This window comes from Girardinichthys multiradiatus, chromosome 7 (genome assembly GCF_021462225.1).
Source record: "Girardinichthys multiradiatus isolate DD_20200921_A chromosome 7, DD_fGirMul_XY1, whole genome shotgun sequence".
Classification (NCBI taxonomy): domain Eukaryota; kingdom Metazoa; phylum Chordata; class Actinopteri; order Cyprinodontiformes; family Goodeidae; genus Girardinichthys; species Girardinichthys multiradiatus.
In genome coordinates this window covers 3,897,009-3,915,336 of record NC_061800.1, presented here as the reverse complement: position 1 = coordinate 3,915,336, position 18,328 = coordinate 3,897,009, and the positions used below count along the sequence as shown (strand labels likewise).

General features: G+C 37.5%; 1 protein-coding gene across 2 annotated transcripts in view; it reads left to right on the top strand.

Annotated features, from left to right (window-relative positions):
* The first annotated feature begins 4,514 nt into the window (after positions 1-4,514).
* LOC124871785 overlaps positions 4,515-18,328 on the top strand; it is a 45,660-nt gene continuing 31,846 nt past the window's right edge. Inside the window, exons 1-2 of one of the 2 annotated variants that reach the window (XM_047371346.1) lie at positions 4,515-5,608; positions 5,888-6,008. In XM_047371346.1, the coding sequence (XP_047227302.1) occupies positions 5,536-5,608; positions 5,888-6,008 (194 nt within the window). In that variant the 5' untranslated portion in view covers positions 4,515-5,535. Of the gene's footprint in view, positions 5,609-5,887; positions 6,009-14,309; positions 15,585-18,328 lie in introns of those variants that run through there. The other variant, XM_047371347.1, reaches the window with a different exon arrangement.

Sequence of the window (18,328 nt, the reverse complement as noted above, 5' to 3'; positions counted from 1 at the left end):
TTCTCCAAAAACTTTACATCCCCTTCTAAGTCAATTAGTTTACTTTGTTTCTTCCCCATTATGTTTTATGTTAGTTTAATTGTAGTATGAATGTCCCAGATCAAAGGTCACTGGCATGAGACTTTAAGGAGAGGACATTAACACGCCCTTCTACTGCGACTAATTCGCAGCGGTGTTAATTTTCTGGAATGAAATCCGACCTTAATCTCCAAAGTCACCAGTACGTAGTTTTAATGTGGGCAAAATAAAACACAGGACTAGTAGAATCCTGCTATGATTCTATTAAAATGCTTAGTCCTCCATATACACACACAACACAGTTGCACAGTTAGTTTCAGGTACCTTGTAATTTTTTCTAAGTTAACTAGGTGTTATTTTATGAGCTCAATTTACTCCGTTCTTTTTACTTTTATAGCGCTTATTCTATTCCCTCACAGGGGAATAACCCTTAGTCGTTTTATTTGGCCCCCTTCTTGGGGGGGCCCTACCTTAATTTGTCACTATTCCTTTCACGGTGGAATAAAACCTTCCCAATGCAGCGTCCTTACCCGGCAACACACTACCAACGACTTTTAAGTACTTTTCTTCTTTTATTTATATAGCGCTTACTCTATTCCCTCACAGGGGAATAATCCCCAGTCGTTTTCTTTAATCCCCTTCACGGCGGGATTGCACCAAATTTTTCACTATTCCTTTTACGGTGGAATAAAACCTTCCCAATGCAGTGTCCTTACCGGCGACACACTACCAACGACTGTTAAGTACTTTTCTTATGAACTGTATTTTAAAATTGTCTCACCTCGGAGCTGACTTCTTGGTGACTCTCTGGATCCTGTGAGAGTCACCCCGCGCCGAGGAAGGCGATAACCCACTGGCCAGGTGTGAATTCACACACACCGGGACTTTCAGCCACTCCGGCTAATGGAGGCTGTGCAGCGGTGCTTCGCTCGACGTCAGGCTTCCCCCACAGATCCCAGAGTCACTGTTAAAGCAAAGAGAAATAACGTTATTGAATTACTCCGGCTCGAAGGACCAAATAATGTTAGGTATTATTCAGTCAACTCAGAGGTAAGAACGATACAGAGTCAGTTTTACTTGTGACAAGGGTAGCCCACTTTGCAGTGCAACTACAAAGTTTTGACACCCTATCTCTTTATTTATATGCACAGTTCAACAGACAGTTCAGACAGGGTGTATATGTGTGTGTGTGTGAGACTGAAAGGAGGCTGGTTCTCACGGAGATAACGATGATCTCACACACACAGGGAGGAAGGCATACCAGAGCAGAAAACAAAGCGGAGTGTAGGTGCCTTGCAACACAAAGTTTTTACATGAGTGATAACCAGTCCTCGCACCCATCCAACACATTCAGATGAGCCTTGTAAGAAGTTTTTGAAAATAACTTTCTAGCAGGTATTAAACATACTTTTCATTAAGCCCATATTTCTGTATTAAAATGTGCGCTGATGTAATATTCTGATCTTAATCTTAAATGTGTTTTCATTAAAATTATCATAATTAACAGAAATGAATGCTTGAAAACCTCAGTCTGTGTGTAATCCATCTATATAATGTTTCAATTAATGAACTGAGTTATGAAAATCAATAATGAATGTTAAATTGCCATGATGGCATTATGGAAAATAAGGAACTTTATCACAATATGCTAATATTTTGAGAAGGACCTGTATATGTGAATTCTGAAGAAAGTAATAAATAAATGTGAAACAGAATTTTCTGAATCAAAATTTTGGGATAAGGGAAATAGAAAAAAGTTTGGTCATCTGACACGAAAGAGGGAAAGGTTTGTCTGACTAAAAGTTGTATGTCTTTTCATACAATAAATTTATAAATATCTTCCTTCAAAAATCTATTCATTCATACATACATAAAATGTTTTAGTGCACACAACAACAATTACAGAGAAAGCGTAGGTTGTTGCTTTTCTCAGTAAGAAACTTCGAGGGCTTTTTTGTGGCCGTAAAACAGTGGTATCCTGTGTCCTGTGTATCCAGTCCATGGGCTGCTGTGAGGCTTGTAGAGCAACACATCTCAGACTTAAAACACACAGTAACAATTACAAACCAAGGTAAACTACTTGGTATGCAGTGAAACTGCAGGTTCAGCACACAATATCTGCTTTGATGTTAGTTAGGGTTCAGTGTTGTACACACTAGTGAGTTTTACTGTGAAATGAGTGATGGTTTTAAAACCACATATAGCTGGCTGAAAACGTTACCCGCATGACCTGATTATTAGCTGATAAAAAGGCTTGTGACATATTGATGATTTTGTTGGTTGAATGTGCCATACTGTTGTCTGCTTTCTTTGCAGAAATGACAAAAACACTATTACATTCATTTCTAATGCAAAAGTGTTTAACGGATATCTGTGGATAGAAACCTGCAGCATTGTTTGCTCGGTAAAACTGAACCAAAGCAATTTGTAAGTACATTTCCATGCAGGTCATCTCAAGTACATCAGGTAGCATTGCATGTCTGGTGGAGCCATTGCTTGGTGAAGGTGTGGGCCCAGCAGTCTGCAGAGACACTGTGTCCCAAGCCCTGAAAACAGGTACTGTGCATGCAGTTATGTCGGAGGGCCATAACTGTCCCAAACTGTTCTCTCAAGCCAGAAACAGTTCTCAGAATTAAAGCTTGTTCATTCTTGTGTCATCTAAACTTTGCATGTTTAACATCAATGGGAGCTGCAATCTTTGTATAAATATACAGCCATAGAGAAGTATTCCTCCTCCTAAACTTCCCCACAGAATGTGAAATTACAACCACAAATGTCAATGCATTTTTATTGCGATTTTATGTGACAAACCAGTACAAAGTAGTGTGTCATGAACTGGAAGGAACATACGGATACTTGACAAGTTAAATGTGGATATGTCTTCTGTCCTTTTTATTCTGATAGCCTTCAATGAAATCTAGTACAAATAATTGCCTTCAGAAAACATCTAACTAGTAAACAGAGTCCCCTGTGTGTAATTTAAGCTCAGTATAAACACAGCTTTCCTGTTTCAGGCCTCAGAGGTTTATTAGAGAACATTAGAGAACAAACAGCATGAAGACCATGGAACACAGCAGACAGGTCAGCTGTGGAGTTTAAATCAGGTTTAGGTTCTGGAACAATATCCCAAGCTTTGAACATCTCACAGAGTTCTGTTCAATCCACCATCTTTCACATTAAATCTCAGCAAGACACAGTTTGTGGATTTGATATGAAGAAATGTAAAATTGTACACTGGTTACTAATACTATCACAAGGCCCCGTATGTTATTGCCATATATTTCTGGTTATTATTGCACACTAAGGTAAGTGTTACTGATGCCAGGAATTTGTTTTTAATAAAAAAAATAAGCAACTTGAATGCACGCAGCTAGAGAACATTAAAAACAGCACAGAGGACAAATCTAAAGATATAAAGCTATGAAACACAGTAAAGAGAAATGCAATGCTAAAACCTCCAAACAGACTGGAAATAAGAGTCAAAATAACTGGCAAGAAAATAAAGATTTCAATAGAAACAAAGAATATCAACATTTTTAATTCATTTTATTTGAATAAAGCTGTGAAGCTGCACAGATTTCATGCAGTTATCACTTCAAATCTTATACATTTGAATCACCTTGAAATATAATAAGCTAAAAGGTAAATATATTTATTTGTTTAGATTTTAATTTATTTCACAATAAGCAGCACAGTCCGCTTAGAGCTGTATAAACTAAGAAACCTTTCAGCTGATATCTGCAGCTGTCTGAGTCTGTGGTTGACTTTGCTGAACTTAGGCTTCCTGTTTGTAAGACTGTTTCTCTGAGAACGCCATGGTGACATGTGAAGCTACTTCTGATGGAAGATAAAAAAAATGGTATTTATAACAAAAAGAGGGAAGAGTGGAGAGGCACAGAGTCGACGTTGCTTCCACCAGATGCGAGAAACTGGGCAAATATCAGACTAAGCTGTGAGAATGGAACTTATGCTGCTGCTGATACTGTCTGTAGTTTCTAACACACACACAAACACATAAAAAAAAAAAAAAAACGTGTGAAAACCGTTTCTCAGTGCGTCTAAATATGTAAGACACACACACACATGTGCACACACAAGAGAAAACCTGAAAAACAGGATGTGGAATAACATTCTTGACTAGACTTGACTTTTACCAGAATGTATCAGTGTTTGTGTACAGACCTGATAAAGTTTGTAGGCATGTGTTGAAGCACTGTGTTGAGCAGCGGGGTCAAGGTTCTATTGGTGCCATTTGTATGGAATATGACAATTTACATTCTTCTCTCTAGTTTTATTCTTTAGACAAACACAACCTGAATACACAACAAATAGAGAAGAACAGAGAAAGTAACACATTCTCACTGTAATCATACTCTCACATTTGTATCACATTATTCTCTGTTAGAAGAGCTATTTGTTTCTTTAAATACTAACTGACAGACTTTTTATGACCTGCTGAAGTTTTTTAACATGATTTGTCCTAAGATTTCTTTGAGGGGCACACTGGAACTGTATACTCTAGTCATGCTGATAGGTCTTCACATACTTTTGGCCAGACGCCATAGACAGGAGAACAATGTTGTTCCTGAGACAAAACAGCTTAAGTTACAAAACAGAACAAAATAAGCTTGAAATACAGAACTAAAAGATTAACCAATAAATGAAAACATAAACAGAGTTTGACTCCTTGTACCTCCTGTTGAATTTCTGTTCACCCTAGTGTTTTTTCTTGGAAAGAAGTGGCTTTTTGCCACTTTGAGTGCCCAAAACATTGTACCTTATTGTCCATGCAGATGCACCTTCACCAGCCTGCCAATACTGAGGAACCTCTGCACAGATGGAAAGTCAGTTGTGTACATAATTCAGGACATGCTCCTGGGTCTTGCTGGGTACCTTTGAATATTCTGAAGCCTTCTTAACTCCAACTGAACTTCCCACCTGAAAGCTGTTCTTTCAGATACCATATTCTTTGCAGCATTTTCCAGACATTCCAGGGAATTTTGATTCAAAGTGTTGATGGCTGCATGTTTTTCTTTGTAGGTAAGCATTGCTAGCCCAAAAAGATAATTTCAAGCACGTCTGTCTTTTACCACCACCTTACTGCTAACTAGATTTATTTCATCACTGCTGATAAGACAATACTGACATGAAGTATCTGATGGTTTAACGCCACAGCAAAAATATACAGAAAATTGGGTTTTCTTATAAAGTCAGCTAACCAATCTGCATGTGATCATTGTGCAAAATTATTCAATTGCAAAGTTTTAAAAATGCATATTGTATCCCTGTAAAACCTCATCACTATCACAATAATTCTTACTGTGGATGTTGTTTTTAAAAAAAGATTATCGTACAGGAAAAAGAGTCACCCACAGAAACCAAATGACAGTGGGTGCAAACGCACATCAAGGTGCAAAGACAGTCCTCCACTTCCACTGTACCATGATTGAATGATCACAGCAGAGCGTTTACATCTGTTATTACTGCTACATAGAAGGAAGACACAGCATTAATGAGATGGCACACATGAGCTTTACCATTTTTATCTTCATATTTGTCATCACGAGCTCCACATTCGTCTTGAGCTATGGTAAGAAACATTTTTATCTACTACAGATAATTCAAGTAATGGAAAATCTTTCAAACTGCTCAGATGCCAGTGTGACCATAAGTCCCACCCTGCATCTCAGCAAGGAGAGCAATTCATTTTGAAACTGTTCGTTTCTTAAATAGGCCTCATACTATTTTTTCCTGTTTTTAACTGTTGTAGAAATAAATCCTAGTCACTTACAAAATGAAGATTACATTTATAGATCCTAGCCAACTCTCCGGTTCCTAGTCTTAACTCAATCGTTTTTTTATTTATCAGGTTTTAAAGTGATCCAGCCCCAAGTTCAGGATGTTAACAGAGACCAAACAGCCTATATCAGCTGTGAAAATGATGCAAAGAGATTTACCCTTCAGGATGTTCGACTATACAATGTTTCACAGTGAGTGTCCTGGTAATGGGTTCTCTAATCAAATAAGGAGTAAGATATTTCATTCAGTTTTGTAAAGTTTGAAACTGACAAGGCTGTTTATTTGTCAGCAGAGGTAGGAAGTCAGTCCTTATATTAGTGGGTATATAGATGTGCTTTTAGTATATGTTTAACATAACTCAGCATTAAATTGAGTTAAAATTTAAATCAATCTTCTCACCAGGGAAGAGCTGTGAAGATACCGCAGTGTGAGCTCAAGCTCATTATTAGGATTTTTTGTCAACAACGGTCATATATGGATGAGTCTTTTCAACAACTTCAATTGTACCAAGTTTTTGAGTTAATAGCATAATAATATTTTGCCAATTGTGTAAGAAGTTATGCTACTGGCATCACATTAAAACAATTTTCTTTTGAAAACGTAGGGTGCATGACCATAGTTCTTCTTGAATTCCACACATTCCACAAAGGGATTTAAAATATCAAATGCATGTCTTATTACATAATATATACATAAGCAAATATTTTAGTAAATATTTTTCACAACTGATGATTCTAACATTTAATTTTATATTCATAAATAAAGAGAAAGAGCCCTACAAAATAATTATCCCTGGTGAATAAAGCTGCAAAATATATCAATTACTGCTTTGTACAGGTATGTATCAAAAAATATTATTATTGCAGATATGTGCATTATTTATCACCAGTCATTTCAGAAAGTTAAACTGTTATTTTATAGAGATTCATTCCACATAGAGTTTAATATTTCAAGGCTTTATTTCATATAAATTTGATGATTATGGCTTACAGGTAAAGAAAACGGAGTGTCTCAGAAAATTAGAATATCACATTAGACCAATCAAAAAATAATGTTTTAAGCATATATGTCAGGCTTCTGAAAAGTATGCCCATTTCTATGCACTCAGTACTTGGTTGGACCTCATTTTGCATGAATTACTACATCAATGCACCGTGGCATAGATGCGATCAGTCTGTGGCACTGCATAGGTGTGATAGAAGCACAGATTGCTTTGATAGCTGCCGGTCATCTTCCTTGTTGGGTCTGGTGTCTCTCATCTAGCTCGGAAGCTTGCTGGCCAATCACGCACAGTAACACCATGGTCACTGAACCAGCTTTTGGTACCTTTGGCAGCTTGGGCAGGTGCCAAGTCCTGCTAGAAAATAAAATCAGCATCCATACAGCTTGTCAGCAGAGGGAAGCATAAGCACAGGAAGAACCAGTGGGGAACAATGAAAACCAGCAAGCTGAGGGAAGTGGAGTATGAACCAATGAAACAGGGAAACAGGTAATCAGGGGAAACATGACACAGGTGTGGAACAGGGAGACTGAGGTGAATATGTCTAATCCAACTTGGAACTCAGGAACTGAGCGAAAAACAAGGAAACTAGACCATATAACAAAACCAAGGGAAAAACAGACCTATAGGAAAATATAAACAAACACATGAAACACAAAAATCTAGGGAGTAACAACTAACAGAAGTAATGTAATGACCTGTGTTGTGATTATCATTATGAATATAATATTTAATACTAATATTTTAATAAATAATAATTTGGTCTGTTAAGGGTTGTCCTTTGAATACCAGCCTGATAAGGTATTAGAACAAAATTGAAAGGGATGAGCCAAACTCTGACATTATTGAACAGCAAAACTCTACACAATTCACACAATTTCTTAAAATACAATAATTTATTATCAAAAATAAGTCAACTCAAAGTCAAACATTTTCAATCAACAAACACTCTTTGCTAGAGTATACCAATCCAACTAAATTACCAAGCAGAATGAAAGAATAAGGAAGACTAATGGGCTATGTACAATATAAACAAGTTGATCAAAGATGGATGAAAACCATGACCAAAAGAGTGATGCAACATTACCATGCAATGTTTATGTTTGAGAACCAAGGATTATCTTGAAGAATCTGGAAATGAAGTTAAGTTAGTCTTGGAACTAACTACGGCAAATTGGTATACCTTTAAACAACCATTCACACAGCAAGATCAGATAAAACACTATTTTAATAAAACAACATTTTAAAGAATGATTTGCTGAATAAAACCAACCTTCTGGATGACCAATTGTCAACAGTGTTTAATTAGCTGCCTTCATTTATTAAAATTATATTTAAGAAAATATTTTGAATAATGACCAACCACCTTTTTGGGTAAATGATCTTCAGCTGACTCAAAGTGGGTGACCACGTTTTCTTAGCCTTTGTTACCTCCTTTGTTAGGAGGTAACAAAATAAACTTATAGCTTGTTTTCAGAATCAAACACATAGCTTTAAAATACCACTTATAAAAGGGTTGGAATACATAAGCTTGGACGTCGCGTTATGGCCGATCTTCTGCATTTAAAAACCATCCTTTAAAGTTTGTCTTATCTTAAAAAATACAAACACACAACACATCTGTAACAGCCAGCCTATTACTGTACTGAAGTGTTGATCCTTGGATGCTTTGTTATGATGCGCTAGACGGCTAATGTTAGACCTGTTGTTTTGACACCTGATGCGACTAAAAGGTCAATCCCAAAGATCCTTTTGGATAGCAGGTTCACCAGTTTATTCATCCCAACACGGTAATCAGTAAATAAATCCAGTAACTCCAAAAATACACAACAACGGCATATTAACCGACTCCACCATAGCGGTCAAAACTTGTATGCCCTTCCGCGTTCAACACCTGCCTACTACCTGTTGACCCTCAGCTTATATACTTGAGCCTACAGCGCCATCTAGTGAACATAAATTATAACATATATTAGGCTCCTGTACACCGGCCCTTAATTGGCACAATAAACAAACATGCCAATTCCCCAAACAGTAACAACAAGGGAGACTATATGTGACATAAATATAACTTTAAAACATTGATTTAGACACCATAAAGCATACAAAGTTTAGGAATTGGTCCTTCAATAATACTGGACCTCCCAAAACTGTGATCATCTGGAAACACTTCCAAAACCTTCCCAAGAGGCCAGGATCCTCAAGGGGCAGATGGATCCATAATGACCACAATGTCTCTAACAGCAAGATTTTTCCTTTTTTCGTTCCATACATTTTCAGAAAAATCCCTGATGGTTGCAACTCTATTTGCCACAAATGTGTGAAAGGGTCTATCTTCATTATTGGTGTAATTTAACACAGATGTTCTATCAGTCCAGAACACTGACTTTTCCAGGTGCACATTCAGCTTCGTTTTGACCATAGCATCAACCTTCAGCTAAATAGCTAAACAGCTAAAACAGCTGCCACCAGTTCAAGCCTCAGAATGGTGACAACCTTCAGTGGTGTTATACTAGCCTTCCCCATGAGGAAAGCAACATGAATGATGTTTTCATAGTTTATCATACGAAGGTAAACGACTGTCCCATAGCCAGCTTCCCTGGCATCTGAAAAATTGTGTAATTGTGCATGCTTTATGGCTCCAAATCCCACAGGTTTTAGGCAGCGGTCCACACTAAACATAGCCAGCTCCTCCAGCCACCTTTTCCATTGATGTAAAATGTCTTGTGGCAATGCATCATCCCAGCCACATACATAATTCCTGCAGCATCATTTTTCCCTGTTCACAGATAACATTCCACGTCTGGTCAGAGCCTGTTGTTTCAGCCTCATCCTAAACCGGAAAACATCAGTCTTTACACACCACTGCAGAGGCTTTGTATTCTCTTTGTATTCTCTGTTTGGCTACAGCAAGGTTGTTTGTAAACAAACATCCGTCCTTTTGAAGGGTGGGTTCAAGCAGTACTTTCCTTCCTGCATTACTGCAGATGTTTCCATAATGTTGGTTGGTTCCTCACAGAAATCATGGTAATACTGGCTCTTGAGAAGTTCCTCCAGCTTGATCACTGAGATTCTGTTCACGGTTACAGATGAGACTTCCTGAGCACTATTACTATCCAATGGCCCGATTAACCACCCAGTCAAGCACAGTTTCTGACTGTATATGGACCATTGTCTTGGCTGTTGATAACCTCTCAAGGTTCCAGTAACCTGGGAGCATTGGTACCAATCAATAAATCAACCTCAGTTGGTATGGATGGCATGTGAATCTTTGACAAACATGGCCACCTGATTAGATCTTGAGATGTTACCATATCATCCTTGTTGACAGGCATTTGTCTTTGTGTAATAACCTCTGGCAAAGGATGTAATGTATTGCTTTCCAGAACATCCACCTCAAGATTACACAGAGAAAATGCTGGACTTATTCAGCCATTGTTTGAAGGAGGACATGTGTTCGCTTTCTAGTGAGGTTCAGTTTATGCTTCAGTCTTTCAGAACAAAATGCTCCGGTGCTGCCTGGATCCAAGAAGGCATATGTTTGTACATTACCCTTAGATTGCTTTTACCTTTACAGAGAGCACTGACAGCATTCCACAATCCTTACCGGCCCCTGTATGGCCACGTGCTGCTTTCACAATTGCCAGTTTGGAGTTCCTGTTTCACACTAAGGAGAAGTTGTTTTTCTTTTTATATGTAGCACAGTTGGATGGGTTTTATTATAAATCTCACATGTTAACCGTGTTTCACAATTCCTGCTGATATGATCCCACTGCAAACAGCCAAAACACAAACCTTTTCTCCTTAACAAAAATACTTTGTCCTTATGCAGTTTTCTTAAGCAGAATTGTTTACATTCTTCAAGTGGGTGAGCTTGTGAACAACAAACACAGCAACTATCACTTACTCTAGCTGCAGAACATGGCTGTCCAACCTCTCCAGAAGCACTCACAGATGCTACAGTGCTGGCCACTACATTTCCCTTAATCTGAGTCCCAGGCTGTGGCCTTTGACGACTGAGGAGTGTTGTACTGGAACTGTAATCTTGTAACAGAAAAAAGGGTCTGATAAAATCTTGACATGTCGCTCGATGAATGCAACCATATCACTAAATCCTGCCCTGTATCCTGTTGTCTCCATTATGTTATAAGCTTTACTTCTCCAGCACTATCGTAACTTATACGGTAGCTTTGTCAGGATGGCTCTCATATTCACAGGCATGTCCAGCTCCAGCATAAACTAGAGCTCAATCATTACATTACAGCAGCCACCCAAAAATAACGGAATAACTCTGTAGTGCCCTTATGTCCTCAGCTCTTATTGTTGGCCAAGACAGAGCCTTGTTAATACAGGTCCTTCTCAAAATATTAACATATTGTGATAAAGTTCATTATTTTCCATAATGTAATGATGAAAATTTAACATTCATATATTTTAGATTCATTGCACAATAACTGAAATATTTCAGGTCTTTTATTGTCTTAATACAGATGATTTTGGCATACAGCTCATGAAAACCCAAAATTCCTATCTCACAAAATTAGCATATCATTAAAAGGGTCTCTAAACGAGCTATGAACCTAATCATTTGAATCAACAAGTTAACTCTAAACACCTGCAAAAGATTCCTGAGGCCTTTAAAACTCCCAGCCTGGTTCATCACTCAAAACTCCAATCATGGGTAAGACTGCCGACCTGACTGCTGTCCAGAAGGCCACTATTGACACCCTCAAGCAAGAAGGTAAGACACAGAAAGAAATTTCTGAACGAATAGGCTGTTCCCAGAGTGCTGTATCAAGGCACCTCAGTGGGAAGTCTGTGGGAAGGAAAAAGTGTGGCAGAAAACGCTGCACAACGAGAAGAGGTGACCGGACCCTGAGGAAGATTGTGGAGAAGGGCCGATTCCAGACCTTGGGGGACCTGTGGAAGCAGTGGACTGAGTCTGGAGTAGAAACATCCAGAGCCACCGTGCACAGGCGTGTGCAGGAAATGGGCTACAGGTGCCGCATTCCCCAGGTCAAGCCTCTTTTGAACCAGAAACAGCAGCAGAAGCGCCTGACCTGGGCTACAGAGAAGCAGCACTGGACTGTTGCTAAGTGGTCCCAAGTACTTTTTTCGGATGAAAGCAAATTGTGCATGTCATTCGGATATCAAGGTGCCAGAGTCTGGAGGAAGACTGGGGAGAAGGAAATGCCAAAATGCCAGAAGTCCAGTGTCAAGTACCCACAGTCAGTGATGGTCTGGGGTGCCGTGTCAGCTGCTGGTGTTGGTCCACTGTGTTTTATCAAGGGCAGGGTCAATGCAGCTAGCTATCAGGAGATTTTGGAGCACTTCATGCTTCCATCTGCTGAAAAGCTTTATGGAGATGAAGATTTCATTTTTCAGCATGACCTGGCACCTGCTCACAGTGCCAAACCCACTGGTAAATGGTTTACTGACCATGGTATCACTGTGCTCAATTGGCCAGCCAACTCTCCTGACCTGAACCCCATAGAGAATCTGTGGGATATTGTGAAGAGAACGTTGAGAGACTCAAGACCCAACACTCTGGATGAGCTAAAGGCCGCTATCGAAGCATCCTGGGCCTCCATAAGTCCTCAGCAGTGCCACAGGCTGATTGCCTCCATGCCACGCCGCATTGAAGCAGTCATTTCTGCCAAAGGATTCCCAACCAAGTATTGAGTGCATAACTGTACATGATTATTTGAAGGTTGACGTTTTTTGTATTAAAAACACTTTTCTTTTATTGGTCGGATGAAATATGCTAATTTTGTGAGATAGGAATTTTGGGTTTTCATGAGCTGTATGCCAAAATCATCCATATTAAGACAATAAAAGACCTGAAATATTTCAGTTAGTGTGCAATGAATCTAAAATATATGAATGTTAAATTTTCATCATTACATTATGGAAAATAATGAACTTTATCACAATATGCTAATATTTTGAGAAGGACCTGTATATGCAGTTGCAGCTTTGTAAGGGTTTCCGAAGTGTTCTTGTCACAAAGTCTTTGCTACAGTATAACCATGATCTGGATCTATGTGCTGGCAACTGCGCACCAACCCATGAGGTTGGCATCCAGTAAACTGTTTCAGGTAGTACAGACTGTCTGCTTTAGTTGCTTTGATTTCAAGCCCTAGTTCAAATGCTTTAATAAAGGCTCTGTGCTGCAGAGGATCACCATCAAATACAGAAATGTCACGTGGTGGGATTGTCATAGACTGTTGCTGCTTTACCAAGGCTGCTGTGATTTCCGTTTGTCTGCTCATAATGGTCAGACATTATTCAGGTAACTGTAAACTGTTTGGTGATTGGACAACATTCTCCTTATGTGTATAATGCTCTTTCAATTGTAAATTAGTTTCACGGTATTTATATTGTTCGGTCACAAGATGCTGCTGGCATGATGGTAGAGTTTTCTTTGGTCTTACATCCACAGGTTTATTTTCTATCAATGCGGTCTTTGATTTGTTTCTTTGTTGAATATGGTTTACATATTGAGTTTTTTGAGTTTCAATATAATTTCCAGGAATAAACTCTTTGGCAGAAGGATTCAGATTTTGCATCAATCCTTCCTCTGTTCTCCTTTTATAATATGAGCTTATGCATTTGACTTTGTTTGAGGAGGATTCCAGCTTTGCATTACACATTTCTATTTGAAAGTCAAATTCAGCCAACTCAACTGCAAGTGTCTCCTTCCTTTTCCTCAGCTTGTCCTCTTCCTCTTCTACAGCATGTCTTTCTTTTACAGCCTTCACACAGGCCAAAACTGAGGCCCTTTTAGCTGCTACTTTTATTTTAACAGATGTAATGGTCCTGGATTTAACACTCATTTGTGAACGTCCACTGCCAACATTTGACACACTGTCAGCAGGACTTATACCATCATTAATACTATCATCAGGTTTGCTAGATTCAGTTTGAGAGAACCTCTTATTTATACTTGAAATACACTAATTATTGGGAGTCATTTTAGCTTTAAACCATATTTCATGATTTTCTTTTTCATCACACAGTAATAAACCTGTGAAAGACTCATGCAAACATATGGCATCATCACACACCTTCATCAACATATCAAGAGCACTTAAAACCTTTGTTTTTTTTACCTTTAGACATTAAGTCATGAATTCCATACGTTATATTACCTGTTTTGTTCAATTTTGACTTTCGTTCCTTTTGTAATTTTTCACATTTTTTGGCCAAAGCCTTTTCTGTTAACAGTACGATTGAGTTTCCCCACCACTAACCATATGTTCAGTCTCAGTATTTTTGTCCATCTCCATAGCGTCAAATTCTACTTTGCACGGACAGTCAATCGTATGTGCTATCAACCAAAACAACAATCCACTAGAAAGTCAACAAAACGCGCATTAAGAACTACTAATAAGCTTCAAATAATTGAGCTTGGCAACGTCCAAGTATATCTTCTAAGCCCCACAGATGCCAATGCATTGGTTTTAATGGGTGCACACAAAAAAAGAAAAAAAGGCCATTAACAGGTAGCGCTACATATACCTCCATACAATGGCCTACAAAAATCCGTGGTACTCCACCTTGACTCCCTGGCTGCCGCAGACTGGTCCACATTCTTCAAATCCTGGCATCAGCCGCGTCCCTCTGATCCTTTGCTGCTGTGGTCCACAGCCTGATGATCCAGTTCTGTAGCGTTACCCCTGGTTGCAGACATCTCAACATCTCATTGCAGCTCAAACTGGCTGAAATTGTCATGCCTCACTAGCCCTCACTAGCCTCCCGACATCTTCATCGCTTTGTTCAAAAAATAAAAAAGGCATCGAAGTTCATCAAAGTCCAAAGCAGGGTAATTTTTGACGGTGTAACAGCTAGCCTAATACTGTAATGAAGTGTTGATCCTTGGATGCTTTGTTATGACGCGCTAGGCGGCTAACGTTAGATATGTTTTTACAACTGATGTGTGTAAAAGGTCAATGCGAAAGATCCTTTTGGATTGCAGGTTCACCAGTTTATTCATCCCAAAGAATGTACAAATCCAGTAACTCCAAAAATACATGACAACGGCATTTTAACGGACTCCACCACAGCAGTCAAAACTTGTATGCCTTCCAGGTTCAACACCTACCTACTACCTGTTGACTCTCAGCTTATATACTTGAGCCTACAGCGCCTTCTGATGAACAACAGAAATTATAACACATATTAGGCTTAACATCCTCAGGTGAGTGCTAGTCTGATAGCACTTAATGAGTTTCTCAACACAAACAAAAATAAACGTCACTCAACGAACTTTATTTTGATTATTTACCTCTAAACTAATCTTCTCTGCCCAAACACTACCTCTTACGTAAAGAGGAGTTGTCCTGGGCGTTGAGGAAAAACATCCATGTGTGGGTAAACAAAGGGTTAACTTCCAGCTAACCTCCGTACCTGTGGAAAAGAGCACGTTCAGCTACTTAAGTGGCGCGATGCGGCGGGGTAGCTCTCGCTACCTGAACATATACACAGGAAGGCGTGCGATGAGGTCCCGGCCTTCTTTTTCAGATTGTGGGGAAATCCCCTTCAATTAGGGCTGCTTCTGGAGGCTTCAGAAGAAAAGCCATGTCACGCTTGTCTCAATACACCCTTTGTATGAATGAATGTCGGACACTCAAACAGCAAATCATTACTTAACTTTGTTGCATGTGATCGTAGTCACTCTGGATCCAAGTTAAAGAGTTATGTCTGTTTGCCAGCACGAGACATGCTGTCTCTCCTTCCAACTCTGCTGGGGACCTATGTGGAAGAGGTCTGTTTGTTCTTCTTCTTCTTCTTGTTGGTTTTATTGGCGGTTGGCAACAAACGTTTAGTAGCACCGCCACTTACTGGTATGGAGTGTGGTTCGTGTCGGTCTATCTATTTATATATATATATGTTTAATTCTACAAATTAAATAAATAAATATATCTTACCTATATGTATATATACAAATAGACATACTTACACATTACATTGTATTCTACCCTTCTATATCCTCCATACTTTCACAATTTTATCTACTATAATCAAATTCTATTAAATAATTTTGTTTTCTTTAAAAAACGAATCACTATTTGTATATGTTTACTCCCTAAATTCTTCCTCAAAATATCTAATAAATTAACCTTTTCCTTAATACCTTCAAACTCTCTTCTCATATATCTTCTTTCTCTTTCATATTGATGACATTCTAATATAACATGTTCTATTGTTTCATATTTTCCACAGTAATCACATTTACCAGTATCATGCTTTTGAATTTTAAAAAGTGTATAATTAAGTCCTGTATGCCCAAATCTCAACCTTGTTATCACTCTTTCCTCCTTTCTATTTCGTCTTCCATTTCTTCTTTCTCCTACTATCTTCTGAATTTTATAAAACCATCTTCCTGTTTTTCCTTCATCCCACCTTTTTTGCCATTTTTCCATCAGCTTTCCTTGAACAATACTCTTTCCCTCAGATTTACTTGTTTTAACTATAAAACTAATAGGATTTTGAATTATCCTCTTTGCTATTTTATCTGCCCTCTCGTTTCCTTCTACTCCAATATGTGCTGGAACCCACACAAATATAACTATCAAGCCCATTTTTTGTATTCTGTATAATGTATGAAATATTTCTAATAAAATGTCCATCCTACTATCTGATTGATTATATTTTAAACTTAATAATGCAGAGCTTGAATCTGAGCAAATGACTGTTTTTAATGGTTTTATGTCTTCTACCCATTGTAAAGCTAATAATATAGCCAATATTTCTCCTGTGTATACTGATAAGCCGTCTGTAATTCGTTTTCCTATTTTTAGATTGAATTCTGGTACTACAAAAGCTATTCCTACTTTTCCATTTATTTTTGATGCATCTGTATATATTTGAATATATCTATAATAATTATTTAAATGTATCTGTACTGAATAACTATCTACTATGGAAGATTTATCTTGCTTCTTTTCCATTATTGACATATCTACTGTTGCTTCTGGTAGAATCCATGGTGGTATAATTGATATTGGTGATGTTTGACTAATTTCTAAATCAATTATTTTAAATTATTTTACTTTATTTTCAATTGTCCATCCAAAACTCTTCATTTCTTTATTTTCTTTTTCCCAACATGGATTTAAAATTTCCCAAATTGGATGATCCAAGTTATTACATTGTAAATTTAACCAATAATTTATTTCTAGTTTTATTCTTCTTAACTCTAACGGCATTTCTCCCATTTCTATTTCTATTGCTGCTGTTGGTGTAGTTTTAAATGCTCCAGTACATAATCTTAATGCCTGATGTTGGATAATATCTAATTTAACCAGATGTGTTTTAGCTGCTGAACCGTAAACTATACAACCAAAGTCTATGTTAGATCTTATCATTCCTGTGTAAATCTGTTTTAGTAATTTCCTATCTGCTCCCCAGTCACTGCCAGCCAAGCATCTCATAATATTTAAAATTTTCTTACATTTATCAACAACTTTTTGAATATGTATATTCCATTTTAGTTTTTCATCAAACCATAATCCTAAAAATTTTAGATACTTTACTTGCTCTAATTCTTGGTTATATAATTTAAATTTTATTTCCTTGTTTATTTTTTTCTGATTAAATATCATTACTTTGGTTTTTTCAACTGAAAACTTAAATCCCTATTGTAACGCCCATTTCTCTATTTCAATAATAACCTCTTGTAATTTCTTTACAATGAAATCTACATTTTTTCCTCTTTTCCAAACAGCTCCATCATCTGCAAAAAGTGAACATCCCATTACTTTTCCAATATCTTTAAATACATCGTTTATCATAATTGAAAACAATAACGGACTTATAATACTCCGCTGTGGAGTTCCATTTTCTACTATATATTTTCCTGAGATCACTTCCCCAATTCTAACTTGTATTTTCCTATTTGTTAAAAAGTCTTTGATCCATTTAAATATTTTCCCTTTAATGCCCAATATTTGTAATTTAATTAATAATCCTTCCACCCACATCATATCATATGCGTTTTCTATATCAAAAAATACTGCCACTACACTTTCTTTATTTACCTGTGCTCTTCTAATTTCATGCTCTAAGCAAAGCATTGGATCATTAGTACTCCTCCCTTTTCTGAAACCACTTTGATACTTTGACATATATCCTTTATTATTTAAATAATATACTAGTCTACTATTAATCATTTTTTCCATTATTTTACATAGATTTGATGTTAAGGCTATTGGTCTATAATTTCCTGGATTTGATTTATCTTTTCCTGGTTTAGCTATTGGTACTATAATTGATTCCTTCCAGCTCAGTGGTAATTTTCCCTCCTCCCATATTTTATTATATAATTGTAATATTATATCTTTCGATTTTCCACCAAGTTGCCTCATCATTCTGTACCAAATTTGATCTTTACCTGGTGCTGTATTTTTTGTCTTCCTAAGTGCATAATTTAATTCAGCTTTTGTAAATTCAACATTTAACAGATTATTTGTTTCTTCAACACTCTGTAATACATCTTTATATATAAGT